Consider the following 16,543-nt stretch of genomic DNA (forward strand, 5'->3'; position numbering starts at 1 on the left):
GCTATCATTGTCCTTTGGGACGACGGGACGGCATGAATTGTGGCTTGGCCAGAGTTGTCGGACGGCAACTTACCCCTCCAGCGGGCGGCATCAAGATTTTCCCCATTACCATCTTGGTGGGTTGAGGGTGTGAAGGGTTGACTCTATCTTTTTCGTTTCCCAAACAGACCTTGGCACAAGTCTAATTGCGAGTGCGAGCCGCGGAAGCCAGGTCGGTAGGTTTTGTGTCTCGACTTTTCGGCCACGGGTGGGTTCACTTGATTCAGACTGCGAGCAGAATGCTTCAAACTTTGCTGCTACTGCTGTAGCTGGGGAGGAATTCTACCGTTTAGGTAGGATTTTGGTTGATTGACATATGGATTGATCGCCGTGGATAAGCTGCTCTAAATTTGGAAAACCCGGATCCCTGTACGACTTACGGGGTGGGAATCCCTAACCGTACGTTGCCTTTCTTTGGAGACCTTTTTTTTTTTTTTTCTTTTTCATAGAAGGCCGTGGATCGGCGAGGCTTCAAGCCTGAAGAACTTTGAAAAGCCCCTCCGTGCCTTTTCCCGGCTTGGCCAGTGCTTCCTTCCCCGGTTACACGGGAGAAGAAAAACGAGAACGCGGCGCGCACTCCGGTATCATGTTAACTGGCACGAGAAGAAGGCGGGCGCGCCGCGCGTGTCATCGTCGTCGTCGCCTTCGGGTTGCTTTGTCTCTGAGATGCACCCTTTGTCCGTGTAAGTTAAGGGGGCGGCCGGGTGGCTGGGCGGGTGGCGAATGTGTAGTTTACATACCACGCGATATGTCGTGGGAGTTATACGTACGTATACGTAAACCGGACTTGTGTTTGACGACGACGACGTTGGCGAAACGTCCACCTTTGAAAGAAACAGCAGAAAGGAAAAAGAAGAAAAAGAAAGAGGTCAGTGAAAATAGTACGGAAGAACAATAATACATCGCGGAAACGCAATCGGATGTCTCGTACAGAGTAGAGAGTACTGGGTAGATTGAATGACATCAACCTGAAGCTGGAAACCCCACGGAGCTTTGCAACATGTTGAAGCCGATTTGGCCACAGCACTCGAGGAAACTAATTCGACCTCGTTGCCATCAACTCCAAATCCCATGTCCGAAGCTCTCGCCGAAGTAGGCCAACCTCTCCCTCTCGCGTCCCACAACCATCGTCACGGGACTCGCGTCACGATGAATCACACCTTTCCAAACCCTGCACAAAGTTACATACTTAATCCAAAGTATTGGAGTGGAAGCCCATTGACTAACAGCATCATACAAGTCAAAAAGAATCGAAATAAGATGGGCAAGCCCGCCCCAATCGTGTATTTTTTTATCTGGTAATCTGAATCGTCGTATTGCTTGCTTTGCATGTCTGTCTGCCTGCATCCCTCAACTTCTGATTTTTGTGAATGTCCCTGCCTCTCCCACGCCCCTTCCGATTCGTTATTGATGTAGAAGAAAAAAGGAGTCCAAGTGCCATGGCACATTTCTTCGGGCTCATGTAAAGGAAAGTCAAAAAAAACCAATGCCTCAGCCTCATTGAGAGCTGTTAAAGTTACACCCAAAACCCGACTTCCCCAAAGTCCCCAGAACTAAAGAAATAACAATCCTCATTGACGAGGAGATGTTGCACGACCTTGTAACCCATACTCAGAATAAGGATCCCCACCCAGCACCGAACTTGGAGTTCTTTGACGAGATGCTTGACCCAGACAAGTAGAGCACACCATCTTGTTGCTGAAATGCCTCCACATCCTAGTGCAAGCCATTCGCCTTACCATTCGTCTGCAGATCCGGAATGTCCTCCGTAGCGGCCCGAGTAGCCTCGTCCACCGTATCCGCAACCAACGACTCGGCAGACTCGGCCGTCGTGCGAGTCCATTCTTCCAAACGCGCCTTGTCGATGTATTTGCGCAGGACCGAGTCCTCCCACTTCATTGCATCCAGGAGTTTGTCCCTGTAAGACTTCTCCCAGCTGGCCCAGCGGCCGTCAAGGTCCTCCACGAATGCTCCCAACGCGTCGGAAGGTCTTGTTGGCTGGAACGGCTCATCGATTCTCTCTGTTTGGTAGTTAGCGACTGGTTTCGTGCGAGCGAATCGATGATACCTACGTTTTTGGTAGCACGAAATGAAAGCACTGAAGAGCGTAGTCCTGGTCAACTTCTCTCCAACAAACGAATCGTCCTTCAATTGGGTGTCGTTAAGCTTGGTCCAGTCATCGCGGATAAAGCAGCGTCTCCAAATCAAACGCTTGGCCTCCTTCAGCTCCTCGCCCTTCAGGCCTAATGAGGCGGCCTCAAGAGCCAGATAGAAAGGATCGTCAATGTCGGCGGCTGTCTCAGCTGGTAGCTGAATAAGAGTGAGTAGGTCAATGAGGGACATGGCATCAAGAGCCTCGTGCTTAAGGAGCCTTCTCATGCTGCTCTCGAAGACCTGGATCAGTGCCTTTTGTTTCTTTGGGAGATGAAGACAGTGATTTTCCATGGCCAGTTGCAGCTCGGCGCTTTCATCTACAGCCATCTGAACAGAAGGGAAGATCTGGGCGTAGAGCTGATCTTGAATCTTGATGATACGAAGCTGATCGTCGATGATCTCAATCTTTTCGTCGGATGTTCCCTCAACCTCAACGTTGGCGTTCTTGAGGCTGAAGAGATCGGACGAGGCAGGCTTCTCAGATTCAGCTAACAAAGCTAGCTTCCCGAGACTGAGTTCGATCTTCTTGTTCCAGACCTGCTGCTCGCGGGTGATGCCAAGGTCGAAAAGAGTCTCCGCCGCATGCTCAATGTCACGCTCACGTTGGATGTCGTTGATCCACGAAATCTTGGCGAGTTCAGGTTTGTTGCGTAGGAAGTTTGTCCTGTATCCATGGTTGTCGTGACTGAAGTCCAACACGGCCTGAACACCGGCATTGTCGAGCAGAATGTCGTACGTGGGGAACGCAAAAGCCTCGCCATACTTGTCAAAGTACACACCAATTTGCTTCTCTTTCAGCTCCGCTTGCTTAGTGAGTTCGCGAGCATCGACTTGTGACCGTGATACTGTCGCCTCACTCCTGAGACTGTTGATCTGTTCAATCATAGCCAAAGCCAGTGCTCTCCAGCATCGGTGCTTCTCGGCAATGTTGATACTCTCGTCCCACTTGCCGAGGCGGAGAAGTGAGAGAACCTTGTCGTTTCGGTCCGAATCGTAGAGCTTGGAGAGATGCTCTGACCACTTCTGCGCCTTGGCGTCCTGCTGTACAGCGTTCCATCGAGATGCCTCGAGTAGCGACACGAGGTACAGGTCGCTCAAATTTGCAATCTCTGAGTTGATCTTCTCCAGGAGCGCAGGGTCCGGCTGCTTAGCCTTGTCCTTGGTCTTCTCCTTGGGAGGGTAGTATTGATCAAGCCACGTGTGACTCAGCTCAAGCAGCCGCTTCAGGTTGTTACAGATGTAATGGCATCCGGTCCAAGGTTCCGCGAGACCATCGTAGTTGTCGCGCAAGATGCCGAATTGCAGCTCTTCGTCTTCGAGGCCGTAGAAAGAGAGCTTCTTTTGCCGGTACTCTAGCGCTGTCATGAGGGCGACCAGATTGACTTGCTGAGCCTCGTACATGAGTCGAGTAATTTTGGCATCGTCCATGATGTGGTCTTTATACATGTACTTGATCACTTCGTAGGCCCAGGCGATGAAGATCTCAAGCTTACCAACGTCATGGACGAACCAATGCCTGACGCGATCGACTTCGCCTACGCTGCGGTTCGGGTTCGTCTTTTCGTCTTGGTGAATGAACTCGACAATCTCGGCAATCAGGTCCTTCTTGTCGTTGGCAGGTCGCTCGTTCGTAAAGGCCTCATGGCGCTTCCATAAAACTGTTGCCACCATCATCTTTTCGGCATGCGAAAGCAGAAGCCAACGAGTGCGACGGTCCAGCTTGACCTTTGTTGTCTTTAGGTGAGACATCAACCGATCGAGAGTCTGACAGCGGGTGCTGAGGTTGTCTTCCAGAGATGCCGGTAGAGATGAAATGTGCGATGTCGATGAGCTCATGATTTCGTGGCTGAGTTGTAGCGCAGCTTCAGAGACCTCCTCATCCGAAAATTGAACGCCCTTCCTTCCGTCGAAAATCAAGGGGGTATCTTGCTTGTTCCCAAAAAAGACGGCTTGCTCAAGCTTGCTCTTTGGCGTGACCTTGGGCGGCTGGTCACTACCAAATCTGTCTATGTCTGTTGTTGTTAGTCGCACGATACCGGTACCGCGGACCATCAGAACGACTGCTGGGTTCTTCGTCTTTTGACGGCTCCTCGACTCTTCATGGCCAGCATTCGCCGTCTGAGGCTCTTCAAAACCAGATCCCAAGATCTCTGACTGATTGTTATCCGAAAGAGTGATGACATCCTCGTAAGTGGGAGGAATTATGTGGTTATCCTCTTGGAGCTGGGCGTCTGGTGATTCCGGAGGGTTGCCGATAGATGCCACAACTACAGCCTTGTCGAAAACGACAAAAGCTACAAGGGCCGGTCGAGGGAGATGTAAGCGAGGCCTGGTGGACTGCACAGGGTTCGCAGGATTGAAGCGCGCTTTGTATGAGGAAATCGGACGAACCATGCCGACTTGCGCGGAGGCTGGGGAAAGGATGACCTCAACCAAAGAGTAATGCGACTCCTTCTTCTTGGTGAAGCTGGCGAGAAGTAAGAGATGCTGTAGGTTCTTGTCTTCCGAAGCCATGGCGTTGCTGAGTCTGCTCATGTCCCGATACTTGGCTTCCAAGCCCTTGGGAACGAAAGCAAAGTCGACAACCTCGAACGTCTCCGGCTGGAAGTCGGTAGCTGAGGGGTCAACATCGCGAATCGCCTGGATAATCTCTTCTTGCATGTCTGCTTCCACAATCGTGTCATGGTGTCCACCGCGGTGTACATTCCAAGCGTGGAGTCTGCCCTTCAACGTAGCCGCGACGACGTTACGTTCGCCGACTCGAGAGGTGCGCTCTGCCCGTACGGCAGCGATATCCCCGCGCCCTGCCGTCTGCGTCAAGGCGTGACGAATGCTGCCGAAAATTCCACCAGCTGTAGATCCCAGGTTTGTTCGAAGGAATTGGACCGAAATCGTGGGTCTGCCGTGGCTGTCTCGGACACTCATGTAGGCTAGTCGGCCACTGCTAAAGGCCAGAACAAATCCGGCGGACTCGGCGTTTGTGATTTGTATGACTTTCTCGCCAGAAAACATGCCTGATATCGATCCTTCCACGCCATTTCGCTGTTTCTTCATGAAATCCAAGGTCGCGGCGCTCGTGATGGATTCCCAATACGCGATCTTACCGCTAATGGGCATAACAACAACCAGGCCGGGCTCCGTCGATGAGGCCGATGGAGAGACGAGACATCCCAATGGCAGAGGTTCCGATGTGTGTTTTGAAGGATACGGGAGGGTGAAAGTGAATGTCTCGGGGGATTGGGAGGGATCCGTATAAGGCCAAACAATCGCATGAGTATGGCTAAGGCTAAGGGCGTAGCGGTTCGAGAAAATATCGGCCTGTTGCTGGGCTTCACTTGATCGTTAGACGCGAAAAGAGCGAATCTGCGAACGTTACGTACCTGATGCATCTGCGCGTAGGCGATCTGGCAGTGCTGGCAATTTGCTCACGGTGTATGCGTTGTTCGTCGTCTGTTGGGGGTCTTGTTAGCTAACCAGGGGGGAATCGATGCAACCGTGTATTTGCGTACCAAAACAACACTTCCATCGCCCTTGGTTGGTCTGTCGCCTCCCTTGGGCTTCTTTGCGCGCACGCTGAGCTCTTTTCTCGGGGTAGGTGTGATGGGATTCTGGTTTTCGATGCCGTCCTGGCGTGTGTCGAGCGTCGCAACTTTGTCAGACTTGACTTCGTACATCTCGGGGCCTGTGGGCGCGGACACATCTGGATTGACGAAGGTCTGCTCGGTAAGAGGCAGACGTTGGCGCTTAGCTTTGGGTTGCTGGGCGAGGCTTTCGTTACTAGCCGGTCGCTGCCTTCTTCTGCTTCGCGTCGCGGTGGCGGGACCGCCCTCGTTCGTGGAGGGAGAAAACATGGTGATGTTGTCGAGCGACCGAGCGCGAGATGGTTGATGGGGGTTTGTGGTCGTCGCGGTCGCCGTAATGGTGAAGATGTTCGTGTGGATGGGCCGGTGTCAATCAGAAAAACATTTCGAGGATGGATGGATTCTGTGGCCTAAGGTATTCTCAATTTGTGAGGGAAAGCGGAGGTCGGAAACGGTGGACGCAAGTGGCAGAGCGGATTTAGCAAATATGTGAGAGTGACGAAGCATCAATCGATTGGGTCTCGCAAAAAAAACACAAGGTTGCTGCATCTGCCAAGCACGGTCCAGCAGCGCCAGAAGCTCCTGTCTGACCACTAGCAGAGTCGTGTCAGGCTCCACGACCCCGGTGAGCAGCAGGTCAGGGCAGGTGTGCAGGTGTGCCGGCGTGCCAGCTGAGGCGGCGGAAGGGGCAACCACAGCACGGGTGTACCTAAGGTCCCACCCACCCTGCCTTAAGGTACCTCAACTTTTCAAGGTACCTATCTACTCTGTTCCTACGCGACCTAGAAGATTAGGTAAGGAAAGAAGAGGCCCTGTGCCTGTGTGCCTGCCTCGTGTCAGGCCCAGTACAGAGATACGTATCTTATCCTTCCATTGGGCAGGCAAGCACCAAGGCAGGTTCGTTGCTTCCAGCACCTCAGACTGGGAGAGGCTCCCCATTGGCCGACTCCGCGATCGATTTGAGGTCCGCTGAATCGACGCATTGGATCAAATTAGGACCCTGAAAGTGGAGCCTGGGAAACCAACTAAGTCAACAACGTCACTCGGCCCTCGGGAAGGGTCGGCGGACACATTGATAGAAACAATTCTGGTGTGTTTAGACAGAGTAAATTGCCCACTAACAATTGACTTGACCTTTACTGAGTCGTTGATAGCTGTGGCTTGCACTTGTTTGCTTCCGTATCCTCGGCACATGCCTCATTCTTCAAGGCGACGTACTTCCAACTCACGCCCAGCAAGCTGCTAGACGAACTAAGTCGACCCCACCATTCGCTTCTATTCACTCATGTTCCGCAACTCGTAGCATTCTTGACCCGGAACCATCTCCCGAGACATATTCAACTACATTGATTGGCCGCGGGACCTCGTGAGTTTGCATAGCCAATAGCCTCTCTTGTTCACGAAACTCTCGACTCTTGTTCTGTCCGTACCTTACCTACCTATTCTTTCAACCCTGAATCAAGTCTCATCCAAGACATTCAGCGTCTAGAGACTCATCATCGAGTAGACCAGACACGAATTCTTCAGCATAGCGGCTCAGGCCCCCTTAGAGTTCTATACCGTAGCTGGCCTCAAAGTGGAACTACACGACTACCACCGGTCCGGTTCGTGCCCTTGGGCGAGGTTCACGAGTGAGCCCGTCTCGAGAGTGAGACTGAAATCTGGGCATAAGCTTGTCTCAGTTGCACCACGGGTCGTCAAGACATACATCTCCAACAGGAGTGTGTAAAAGAGCGAAGGCCGGGCCGATCGCCTTGCTCAGGACATTCAAATTTGACGGCAATCTCATACTACATGTCCCTGGACGAGCAACTGCAACCATGATCTCTCACGCGATGAGGATGCCAAAGGCATGGAAGATGGCCTCCACTATGCGGCGGTACTCGACCGCCATGGCCATCACCGACCCCCTCGTCAAATACAGGACGCTGGTCTCAACCAAAGTCCTATCACCCGACCAAGATCAACACAGACTCGCAATCCACCTCCAAAAGCTCTACGGCCGCCTCAAAGACTACGCCCCGGAAGTCGACTATCGCGAGCGTCTCAAACAAGTAGCCGATATCCCAGAAGCCCGCGATCCAGAAGAAGCCGCCGCGACGCTGGCGATGCCGAGCCACCCCATCTGGGACAATCCTCTCTTCAAACACCTTGCCCGCAAGGCCATGCCGGATCCAAGGGTCTCGAACCCCATGGCCCTAGTCCACGTCATGACCAGCCTAGAGGGCGCCATCACCATCAACTCTCCTAGAGGTCTCTTCCTCTCCGGCGAGGTCGGCGTGGGAAAGTCAATGTTGATCGACCTCCTAGCACAGGGCCTGCCAACAGAGAGGAAGCGGCGGTGGCACTTCAACACCTTTATGCTCTACACCTTTTCGCAGCTAGAAAAGTTCCGCCAGTCTCACACCGAGCTGGACGGGAACGAAAAGGAGTACGCCATGTTATGGCTGGCCAAGAAACTCGTAGAAGAGTCTCCCATCCTGTTCCTCGACGAGTTCCAGCTGCCTGACCGCGCCGCAAGCAAGATTCTCAGCCACTTATTCATCGCCTTCTTCCATCTCGGCGGCGTACTCATCGCGTCGTCCAATCGCGTGCCCGAGGAGCTGCAAAAGGCCATTGGCATTGAGTACACTGTCCCTCTCTCTGATGGGTTCCTTAAGAGTCTTTTCCTCGGCGGAGCTCGCTCACGGGGAACTCGCCATAGCCAGAACGACTTTGCTGCCTTTCTCGAGGTACTAAAGGCTCGTTGTGACTTCTGGCACATGGACGGAGCCACTGACTGGAGACGTCGGGAAACAGAAGTGAAGGCCGTTGTAGATACCATAACCATTGAGGGAACGGGGCTTGTGGAGGAACCAACAGGTGTTCAAGAGGGTAAGTCATCCTTCGCCGACTCAATTACACGAAGCTGACGTGTCCTAGAAACATCCAAAGAAACATCAAAACCAGCAAAATACTTCTTAACCCCCGAGACCTCAGAATGGTCATCAGAGCTAGCAGACCTCCTCTCCCAACCCTGGACCCCAGCAACCCTCACAGTCTACGGCCGCACCATCCCCGTCCCGCGCCAACGAGACGGCGTAGCCTACTGGGACTTTGACGCTCTTGTCGCGACCTTTGGTCCGGCAGACTACGTGACCATGGCGTCAACCTACCACACCTTCATCATCGACCACGTCCCCACCATGACGACGCTTCACAAGAACGAGGCCAGACGCTTCATCACCCTCCTCGACGCCCTATACGAAGCCCGCTGCAAGCTCTTCGTCCGCGCCCAGACCGGGCCCGACGACCTCTTCTTCCCCGACATACGCGCCGCGCAAGCCGAGATGGCCGCCGCCGCAGAGGCAGCAGCGGCAGTAGCAGCGGCAGCATCCGGAGACGAAGTCGTCTCCTCGGACGCAATCTACTCCGAGACCATCGCCGAAGTCTACCAAGACTCCGCGGCCCCCTTCCGCCCCAACATCTCCTACTACGACACCGACGCCCCGACATCAAAATACGACCCGGACCAGGACTCGGACTTTGGCCGCGCCGGCAACGTGAGCAGCAGCAACACGACGAGTCCGAATTTCAGCAACACGGCCGGCTTCATCGGCGAAGACGAGCGCTTCGCGTACCGCCGTGCCGCGAGTCGGCTGTGGGAGCTCTGCAGCGCCGCGTGGCACGCCAGGGGCGACAGTCCGGCCGAGTGGTGGACGCCTGTCCCGCGTACGGCGCGGCACTGGGAGGATTAGGCGCCGTCGAGGCCGAAGCGGGATGAGCCGCTGCTGTCGCGGAAGCAGAGCGATGCCGTCATGGGTCCGTCGAGGCCTGTTGACGAGCCGTTTGGGACGGATAAGCTTGTTATAGAGAGGTGGCGGGCTTTGGAGGAGGCTGAGCGTCGGCGGGAAGAGTCCTCGTCGTCGTCTTCGTCTTAAGGATAGCGGACGTCTCTAGAGTTTGATTTTGGTTTGCCTGTTTGGATATATGGAGCGGAGGGGACTTGGAGTACTGGGAGCAGACGGGAGCAAGTTCCGTTGATGGTTTTACTCCACTCTCCTACCTCCCTCCATATTTCCCCTCGTCTTTTTGGTTTTGAGATTCATCTGATTCATCGCATTTGAGAGAATCATCTCACGGAGCATAGCATAGCATTTTGGCGGTGCTGGATTTAGCACACGTCGCCTAGACGACGTCAAGACCTTTGAGTCTTCATGATAGAGAAAGATATCTTACAGCACCAGTATCATCTGGTCATCAAATTAGAAGAAAGAAAAAAAGCCCACGCATCACACCTCGAAACCCATACGTCTATCCTCTATGATCAACGCCCCAAACTCCCATGAAAGAACAGAAAGGCTATGGATCAACCATCATCCCGTTTTGCAACTTCAATTGCCAATTGCCAAAGCACGGCACCTCAAAGAGTCGTAACACCAGGCGTCCACCCCTCCCCGACCCTCCTCACCTCCCCCTCAAACTTGCGACTCTTAATCACCCTCCCGCCACGCCCGCTCACAGGCGAATGTTCATCAGGCTCATAAAACGGATTCTGCAACAACCTCACATACGCGTTCTGCACAGCCCGAAACACGACCCGCAACTCCTGCTCCCTCAACCCAACCGCGCCGCGGCCCTTGCCAGCGCCAGCAGCAGCAGCACTTTCCGCTCCCGGCGTCCCGCCACCACCGCCGACCCTCCGCCCGCGCATATCAACCACAACCACAATCTTGACGCCCGTGTTGGTCTCCCACCCGTACGCGGCCAGCCGTTCGTCAACGGCGTGGAGGAGACCTACTTCGCCGGACAGACCTGTCCCCGTTGACCCTGGTGCCGCGGCAGCACCGCCGCCTGTGGAGTTGTTGTTGTTGCCGTGACGGAGCTCAAAGATGTCTAGGGTCGAGGAGAGGAGGAGGGAGAATTGGAGGGGCGTGCGGATCGGCGCAAAGGTGTTTGTCGAGGGGTTGTGGGAGGGGAAGATTTGGATGTGGAGGGGGTTGTTCTGGATGTTTCGTTGCGTTAGCTTTGGGTCTTTTCTGTCTGCTAGTAGGGTACTGAGATCATGCCGTCTAATCGTGGGGGTGATGGGAAAAGGAGTATTCGAGTAGCAAGGCGCAGACCAAGGTTCGTGGTGGTCTGCGCCAGGGGGGGGAACGGGGACGGGAAGAGGAGGAGAAGGTACGTACGTTGCGGCCGATGATGCCTATGCATGCTATGGAAGGGATCGCGGTCGCCATTCTGCGCGCCTGAGTTGTGCTTCCTTTCGTCCACCCTTGGTTGCAGTTGCGATTGTCGTCTTTTGGTGAGGATCCGCGTCGAGGCGTAGGATGCGATCGTGTCGTCGGCCAAAAGTTCCGTTTGGTGATGTGGTTGGAGAACGGAGAGCTGGGGTAAGGAACGGATAATGGTCCTGGAAACAGCTGGTGTGGCCGGGAGCTTAATTACTTTTTTGGGGGGCCCTCCTGCTGCCCCGCATTGGCATCAGCAACATAGAAGCTCGCCATAGCTCCATGTTTTCGACATATTAACTCAGACAAACGACGGTTTACAAAATATGAAAGCAATGAAAATGATTCTCCAAACTGCATCCAGAACTGCATAGAATGATTCATATGATGTTTCCCCTTTGTAGAGAAGTAGTATTACACCCAAACTAAACTGAACCATTACTCCAGTCTTCATAACGAAGGCGTAGAAGCCCGACCTTCTTCTCACGAGCGAACACGCCCACTGAGAAAAGTTGAAAAAAGCGCCCTTGATAGCCCCCCGTTTCCCAAATTTTGCGCACCAAGGAACAGAACAGACGACCATCGTCGTAGACCATAGGCCCTCCCTCACTCAATCTCCTCACCCGACAACCCTTCCGTCTCCTCCAAACCCCTCAACATCTCCTCAATCTCACTAGGGTCTGTGATCGCCCACACGCCGCCGCCCTTGACCGAGTCCTTGCCCCTCATACCAACCTCTTTACCAACAAGATTCCGCCCAACTTTCCCCGGCCCGATACCGACCCAGCGCCGCACCTTCTCCTCCTGGTCGAGGTACTTGATGCTGTCCCACCACCTTACCGTCTCCAGACACTGCCGCGCCAGCAGATCCTTGACGTCCTCTCTGCTCTCAAAGGGCCGCGCGCTCACGTTGCTGATGCACGGCAATCGCCCGGGGAACGTAATAATATCCTCCGCCTCACGGCCCTTGACGCGGCTCTTCCTCGACAAGATCTTCTGCATCACCCCGACGGCGGGCTTCATCAGCGGGCTGTGAAACGGGCTATCGCTATTCAACCGCACCGCGCGCGGGTCGTGGCCCAGAAATTGCCTAACATGCGTCGAAAGCGTCTTGATCCGCTCGATATTCCCGCTCAGCACAATCTGGTTCTTGCTATTCACGTTGGCGATGAGCACCTGCTCGATAGGCGGCACGTCCTCGGAGCTCTCCCCCTTTGACCCGGCGCTCGAGTGGCCCACAAAGTCGTGTATCGCCGCGATCAGCGGACCCAGGTACTCGGGCTCCGTAACGATGGCCACCATGCCGTACTCCCCGCCGTACGTCTCCACGGCCCGCCGCGTCGCCTCCGCCATGGCCTCGGCCCGCTTCCGGACGAGGTACAGGCTGTCCTCGAACTCGAGGTAGCCGCCCGCCACGAGGGCGGCGAACTCGCCCAGAGAGTGACCGAGCGTCACGTCAACGCGGCGCGCGACGTCAAAGTCGAACTCGCGCTCGAGAATGCGCAGAATCAGGATCGAGGTCGCCATGATGGCCGGCTGGGCGTTGGGGGTCTTGGTCAGCAGTTTGCTGGGCCCTTCGGCGATGACGTCGGAGAGCTTGAAGCCCATGTAGTGGTCGATTTCCTCAATGATGGGTTTCGCAGTTCGGGGGAAGGCTTCGAGCCATGGTGTGATCATGCCGACTTTTTGTACTCCTTGGCCTGTGGTGGTCACACATACTTGTCAGTCCCCTTGAAATGCCCCTCTCATTGCCTTTTGATTCCACCCTCCAAACACATGGATGCTCCATCATAACACACGCACCTGGAAAGAAGAGCGCCGTCCGTGGTCTTTCCCCCTGTGACGAAGACACATGCCGTCTACTCGACCCGAACGCTACATTGCCCGTCGCGGCGCGCCTGCGGCCGAGGCAGCCGAGCCCATCGGCCCATACGGCGGCGGCGCCTCGGCGGAGAAAGTGGTGAGCTCCGGGAGCTGCAGTCATGGCCCGTTGGAACAATAAGACAAGAGCGCCAGCCAATTGTGAGCTGGGGCAGCTTAGATAGTCGCAATCATGGAGTAGCGGTTAGTCACTCTTGGGGTGTATGTAGGTGTGTGTTTGCTTCGAGGCAGAACAGACCAGCGTGACAAAGACTCAACGCCACAGGAGACCTTCTAGAAACAAGTATGGAAGAGAATTAAGACTAGAGGTGTCAACGAGGAGGTCCGCGTGTTATGCGACCGAGTTGGAAGGAAAATGTGTCACACGCAGCACAGCCTACGCGCGGCGGCCGTGTAGTGGTCTTGGTCTTTGGGGTTTGGGGGGGCAAGGAGAGCAGAGACAGGAACGTGGTGAGCAATCGGCCCATGGAGCCATGACGCCAGGTATGAATGGCGGTTGGTCCTTGTGGCCGCCACTAACCGAATGTCCCGAGGCCGAGGATTGGGAGGGAGGTGAGCTGGAGACCCAAGAAACACTGGAGTAAAGGTACCTACCCCGCGATTGGCAACAGCCTGGGCAGCTCTTCTTACAGGCGCGTTTCTAGTTCCGCTGCGCCGGGAGCGGGGCTCTGGGGGTGCTCTTGCTGGATCTCCTTCAGGGGCCAGGGGTCAATTGCCGCCGACCTACGGGAGAGTCGCCGATGCTGCACTGCGATCTCACGTTGAAGATTGAGTAAACGCCTCAGCGTAAGCGTCACATTGGATAAGGCGACGTTTTTCTGTGTGTCGAAAACCCCGTCTTCTTGGGTCGGGTGGCTGTTTCCTGACACGCTCCTGGCTTGCTTTGATGGGCGCCGCCTGGTAATCTCAGACCGCAACGAATTGGCATCACTAGTCTGCCACTAGGCTGAGTAAAAACCGAGGCCCTCCAAAGCATGTGAACTTGTTTCCCAGGGAGCAATGTCCAAGAAAAAATTTAGCTAAAACAATTCTCATTAGTTTATGTTGCTATCATGTTTCGCGTTTCCGTCTAACACCGCGTCTCTACACCGCCCTTGCTGACCGTCAAATACTTGACGCCTTTATACGGCTTCACGTTCTCCCCGAGACCTTTGCTCTTGCGCGGGTCAATCATGATGCTCTCCACCTTGAGCCCGCTCGGCAGCCACCCCTTGACCGAGAAGCTCACCGACGCCGAGCTCGGCATCAGCATCTTATTCTGCGCCACCTTCTTCGCGTCCTTTTCGTTCTCCTCTCCACCGCCGTCGGCCATCTTCTTCGTCCGGGTGGGACTGCTGCTGCTCTGGTACGGCTGCTCATCGTAGCCGTACGCCTTGCCGAACCCGAACCCGTTGGGGTCGAGCTCGTCCTCGTCCTCGTCCGGCAGCTGGCCCACCACGGTGCACCTGAGACCAAAGTAGGACGTGCCGGAGGATATCTCCTTGGTGGGGACGTGCCACTCGAGGACCCTTTCGCTGGGGTTGAAGGTCGCATCTCCCTTGCTGGGCCGCAACTCGGAGAGATTCCTAACCTCTGCTGGCAACGGCACCGTGACGATCAGGTCCTCCATCAGAGGCGATGAGGGAGTCCCGGGATGGGAGCCCCCGAAGCCTCGACCTGCTCCCCCACCGCCACCACCACCTCTGCCGTACTGACTTGCTGATGAGGGGCCACCGGCTCCAAGCACCTTATTGACGTGCAACCGCACCTCAAAGTCGGAGCCCGTAAGACCCAAGCCCGTCTTCATCTCAATGTTGACAGGGAGCTTGAGGTTATTCGCACTCAAGCTACCGCTCTTGCCGTTCGTGAATGGTAGCAAGTCGACTTCGTAGCTGGCCAGGATGAATCGGCCGTCTGGCGGTACAAAGCTGAGCTCACCAGGTCGTTCTTTCCACCGTGACAGACGGACGCATGGGTGAAATACTGGGAGGTCCATGAAGCCGGCCAAGTTGTGTTTTCCAGAGGGGCTCGTTAATGTCATGACAATGTCGGGCATGCCAGACACCTTGCACGTGAAGGCTATCGTTCCGTTTGCAAATGCTGCCAGTGGCCGCCCTGAGGGAGCGAGAGTGACGGTCAAGGTCTCGACGATGTCCGCGTACATTTCGTTGGACGTATGCCGTACATTAGCCCTGCGCCAGGGTAATGCTGGGGTATTCTGGGCGATTAGGGACGGTGTACTCGGGCTGGCGAAGCCCGTGCCAAAGTTTCCAGGTTTCCTGCGTGATTTTCGTCAGACCAATCTTTCTCGTCAAAATCTTTTTCCTTGTGGTCTCCCTTACCCCGGCAAAGTGATGCTGCCAAGCAACTTGCCCACCCATCCCTCAACCTCGACCAAATCCCTCAGCGCGTTCGGTTCCGTCGTGTTGATCGTCCCCGCGTCACACATCTCGTTGAGAAGCTGCGCGACGACATCATAGCTGCTCTCAATCTTATGCGCCAACAGGGGCGCGCCGAGGAACTCCTCAAAGACGTCGACGATGCGGTGGATGAACTCGAGGACGAGCAAGGGTTCGATCTCGGAGGACGAGGTGGCCAGGAACAGTAGGTTGGCGTGCTTGAGGCTGAAGACGAGCGTCGGCGGGTTCGTGTTGGCGAGGTAGACGAGGTTCGGACGCGGGGCCGGGTGCTCTAGGTAGAGGGGCAGGAGGTGCTGCGCCGACAGCGGGCGGGAGGTGTACGTGTGCGACAGGATGGCATGGCTGCGTGTGGTGAGTTGTTGTTAGCTGTAACGAGTATGATTGATGGTGATACTTGATCTGATCTGGTAGGTAGACTGACTTGTGCTCATCGTAGATATGCAGCGCCTCAATAACGCCGTTCATCGTTCAGGTCGGCATCGGAGGGCTGCGCCGTGGTCGTCGGAAGTGGTGGGGTGGGAGGTTGCTTGCTTGCTGTCAGTGTGTCTGTCTGTCGCTGGAGCTCCCACGGCCCAGGAACCACACAATCCGGCCCCGCGCGTACCTTGGCGGCGCCGCACATGCTTGATGATGGAATTAAATGTTAGTGCAAGGGAACGGCTCGGCCCAGCCAATCACGAGTGCGCTGTACCCTGTCGCTGCACCAAGCTTCCTGGGCCTCTACGGCCTACCTCTCCCATTGTCAGGAGCTCGTTGGTCGCAAAAAAGCATCCGATAGCCAAACTTGTTGAAGACCGTCAGAACCAGCCGTAAGCTACCTTATACAAATTCGCCGCCATGGTCGGAGGAGGAGATAAGATGCCCACCGTTGGCACCCTCGACAAGCCCGAAAGCCTCGACCAGCTCCTGCGCGAGGACCGCGGCGATGATTGCACATCGTGCAAAGTCATTGGTAAGCCACCACCACTTCTCCTCCAAGACTCTCAGCAGGCCCGGCACCCGTAGGAGAGCCCATTTCTGATGCTAATCTTTTCAACGAAATAGGAGGCGGCGCATTCCTCGGCCTCGCGGCATACAACTACCTCTCCGGCATGGGCCACCTCGAAAGGCAGCGCGCCGTGATACTCAAGTCGGGATCCATGTTCGGCATGGGAAGTCGCAAGCTCGGCGTCGCTAGCATCTCGATGGGCCTGGCCTACCTTGGCCTCTGGAGGTTGTTCAAATAAACGAACGACGAACGAAGGGATGAAATGGAATTGGGACAATAAGCAGAATCGCA

At 55.2% G+C, this 16,543-nt stretch overlaps 7 protein-coding genes across 7 annotated transcripts; 2 read left to right on the top strand and 5 right to left on the bottom strand.

Annotated features, from left to right (window-relative positions):
- Positions 1–462: 462 nt before the first annotated feature.
- Positions 463–1,103, bottom strand: BDP55DRAFT_655185 (uncharacterized protein; the record flags this gene model as incomplete). Its single annotated transcript, XM_060574301.1, has 2 exons — positions 780–1,103; positions 463–712 (listed from the first exon to the last, which is right to left on the bottom strand). Coding segments are annotated over exons 1-2 (247 nt in total), but the record flags the coding sequence as incomplete, so codon positions are not given.
- Positions 1,104–1,289: 186 nt separating this feature from the next.
- Positions 1,290–6,263, bottom strand: BDP55DRAFT_655188 (Non-repetitive/WGA-negative nucleoporin C-terminal-domain-containing protein). The gene is made up of 3 exons (XM_060574302.1): positions 5,703–6,263; positions 5,574–5,643; positions 1,290–5,522 (listed from the first exon to the last, which is right to left on the bottom strand). The coding sequence occupies exons 1-3, from the start codon at positions 6,042–6,044 to the stop codon at positions 1,756–1,758; spliced, it is 4,179 nt and encodes a 1,392-aa protein (XP_060432478.1). The 5' UTR covers positions 6,045–6,263; the 3' UTR covers positions 1,290–1,755.
- Positions 6,264–7,594: 1,331 nt separating this feature from the next.
- Positions 7,595–9,511, top strand: BDP55DRAFT_629340 (AFG1-like ATPase; the record flags this gene model as incomplete). The annotated part of the gene is made up of 2 exons (XM_060572008.1): positions 7,595–8,648; positions 8,697–9,511. 2 exons carry the CDS (start codon positions 7,595–7,597, stop codon positions 9,509–9,511), a joined length of 1,869 nt encoding a protein of 622 aa, XP_060432479.1.
- Positions 9,512–10,176: 665 nt separating this feature from the next.
- Positions 10,177–10,993, bottom strand: BDP55DRAFT_726168 (Longin-like domain-containing protein; the record flags this gene model as incomplete). Its single annotated transcript, XM_060579107.1, has 2 exons — positions 10,177–10,758; positions 10,943–10,993. 2 exons carry the CDS (start codon positions 10,991–10,993, stop codon positions 10,177–10,179), a joined length of 633 nt encoding a protein of 210 aa, XP_060432480.1.
- A 332-nt stretch (positions 10,994–11,325) lies between these two features.
- BDP55DRAFT_30293 (malonyl CoA-acyl carrier protein transacylase) lies at positions 11,326–13,451 on the bottom strand. Its single transcript, XM_060566639.1, has 2 exons — positions 12,788–13,451; positions 11,326–12,684 (listed from the first exon to the last, which is right to left on the bottom strand). Exons 1-2 carry the CDS (start codon positions 12,966–12,968, stop codon positions 11,591–11,593), a joined length of 1,275 nt encoding a protein of 424 aa, XP_060432481.1. The 5' UTR covers positions 12,969–13,451; the 3' UTR covers positions 11,326–11,590.
- A 442-nt stretch (positions 13,452–13,893) lies between these two features.
- On the bottom strand, positions 13,894–15,967 carry BDP55DRAFT_655197 (adaptor complexes medium subunit family protein). Its single transcript, XM_060574303.1, has 3 exons — positions 15,686–15,967; positions 15,187–15,606; positions 13,894–15,123 (listed from the first exon to the last, which is right to left on the bottom strand). Exons 1-3 carry the CDS (start codon positions 15,727–15,729, stop codon positions 13,935–13,937), a joined length of 1,653 nt encoding a protein of 550 aa, XP_060432482.1. The 5' UTR covers positions 15,730–15,967; the 3' UTR covers positions 13,894–13,934.
- Positions 15,968–16,101: 134 nt separating this feature from the next.
- On the top strand, positions 16,102–16,490 carry BDP55DRAFT_726171 (uncharacterized protein; the record flags this gene model as incomplete). Its single annotated transcript, XM_060579108.1, has 2 exons — positions 16,102–16,216; positions 16,309–16,490. The coding sequence occupies 2 exons, from the start codon at positions 16,102–16,104 to the stop codon at positions 16,488–16,490; spliced, it is 297 nt and encodes a 98-aa protein (XP_060432483.1).
- Between the last annotated feature and the right edge of the window lie 53 nt (positions 16,491–16,543).

The sequence above is a fragment of the Colletotrichum godetiae genome (assembly GCF_030913485.1).
Source record: "Colletotrichum godetiae strain CBS 193.32 chromosome Unknown BDP55scaffold_10, whole genome shotgun sequence".
In the NCBI taxonomy this organism is placed as follows: Eukaryota; Fungi; Ascomycota; class Sordariomycetes; order Glomerellales; family Glomerellaceae; genus Colletotrichum; species Colletotrichum godetiae.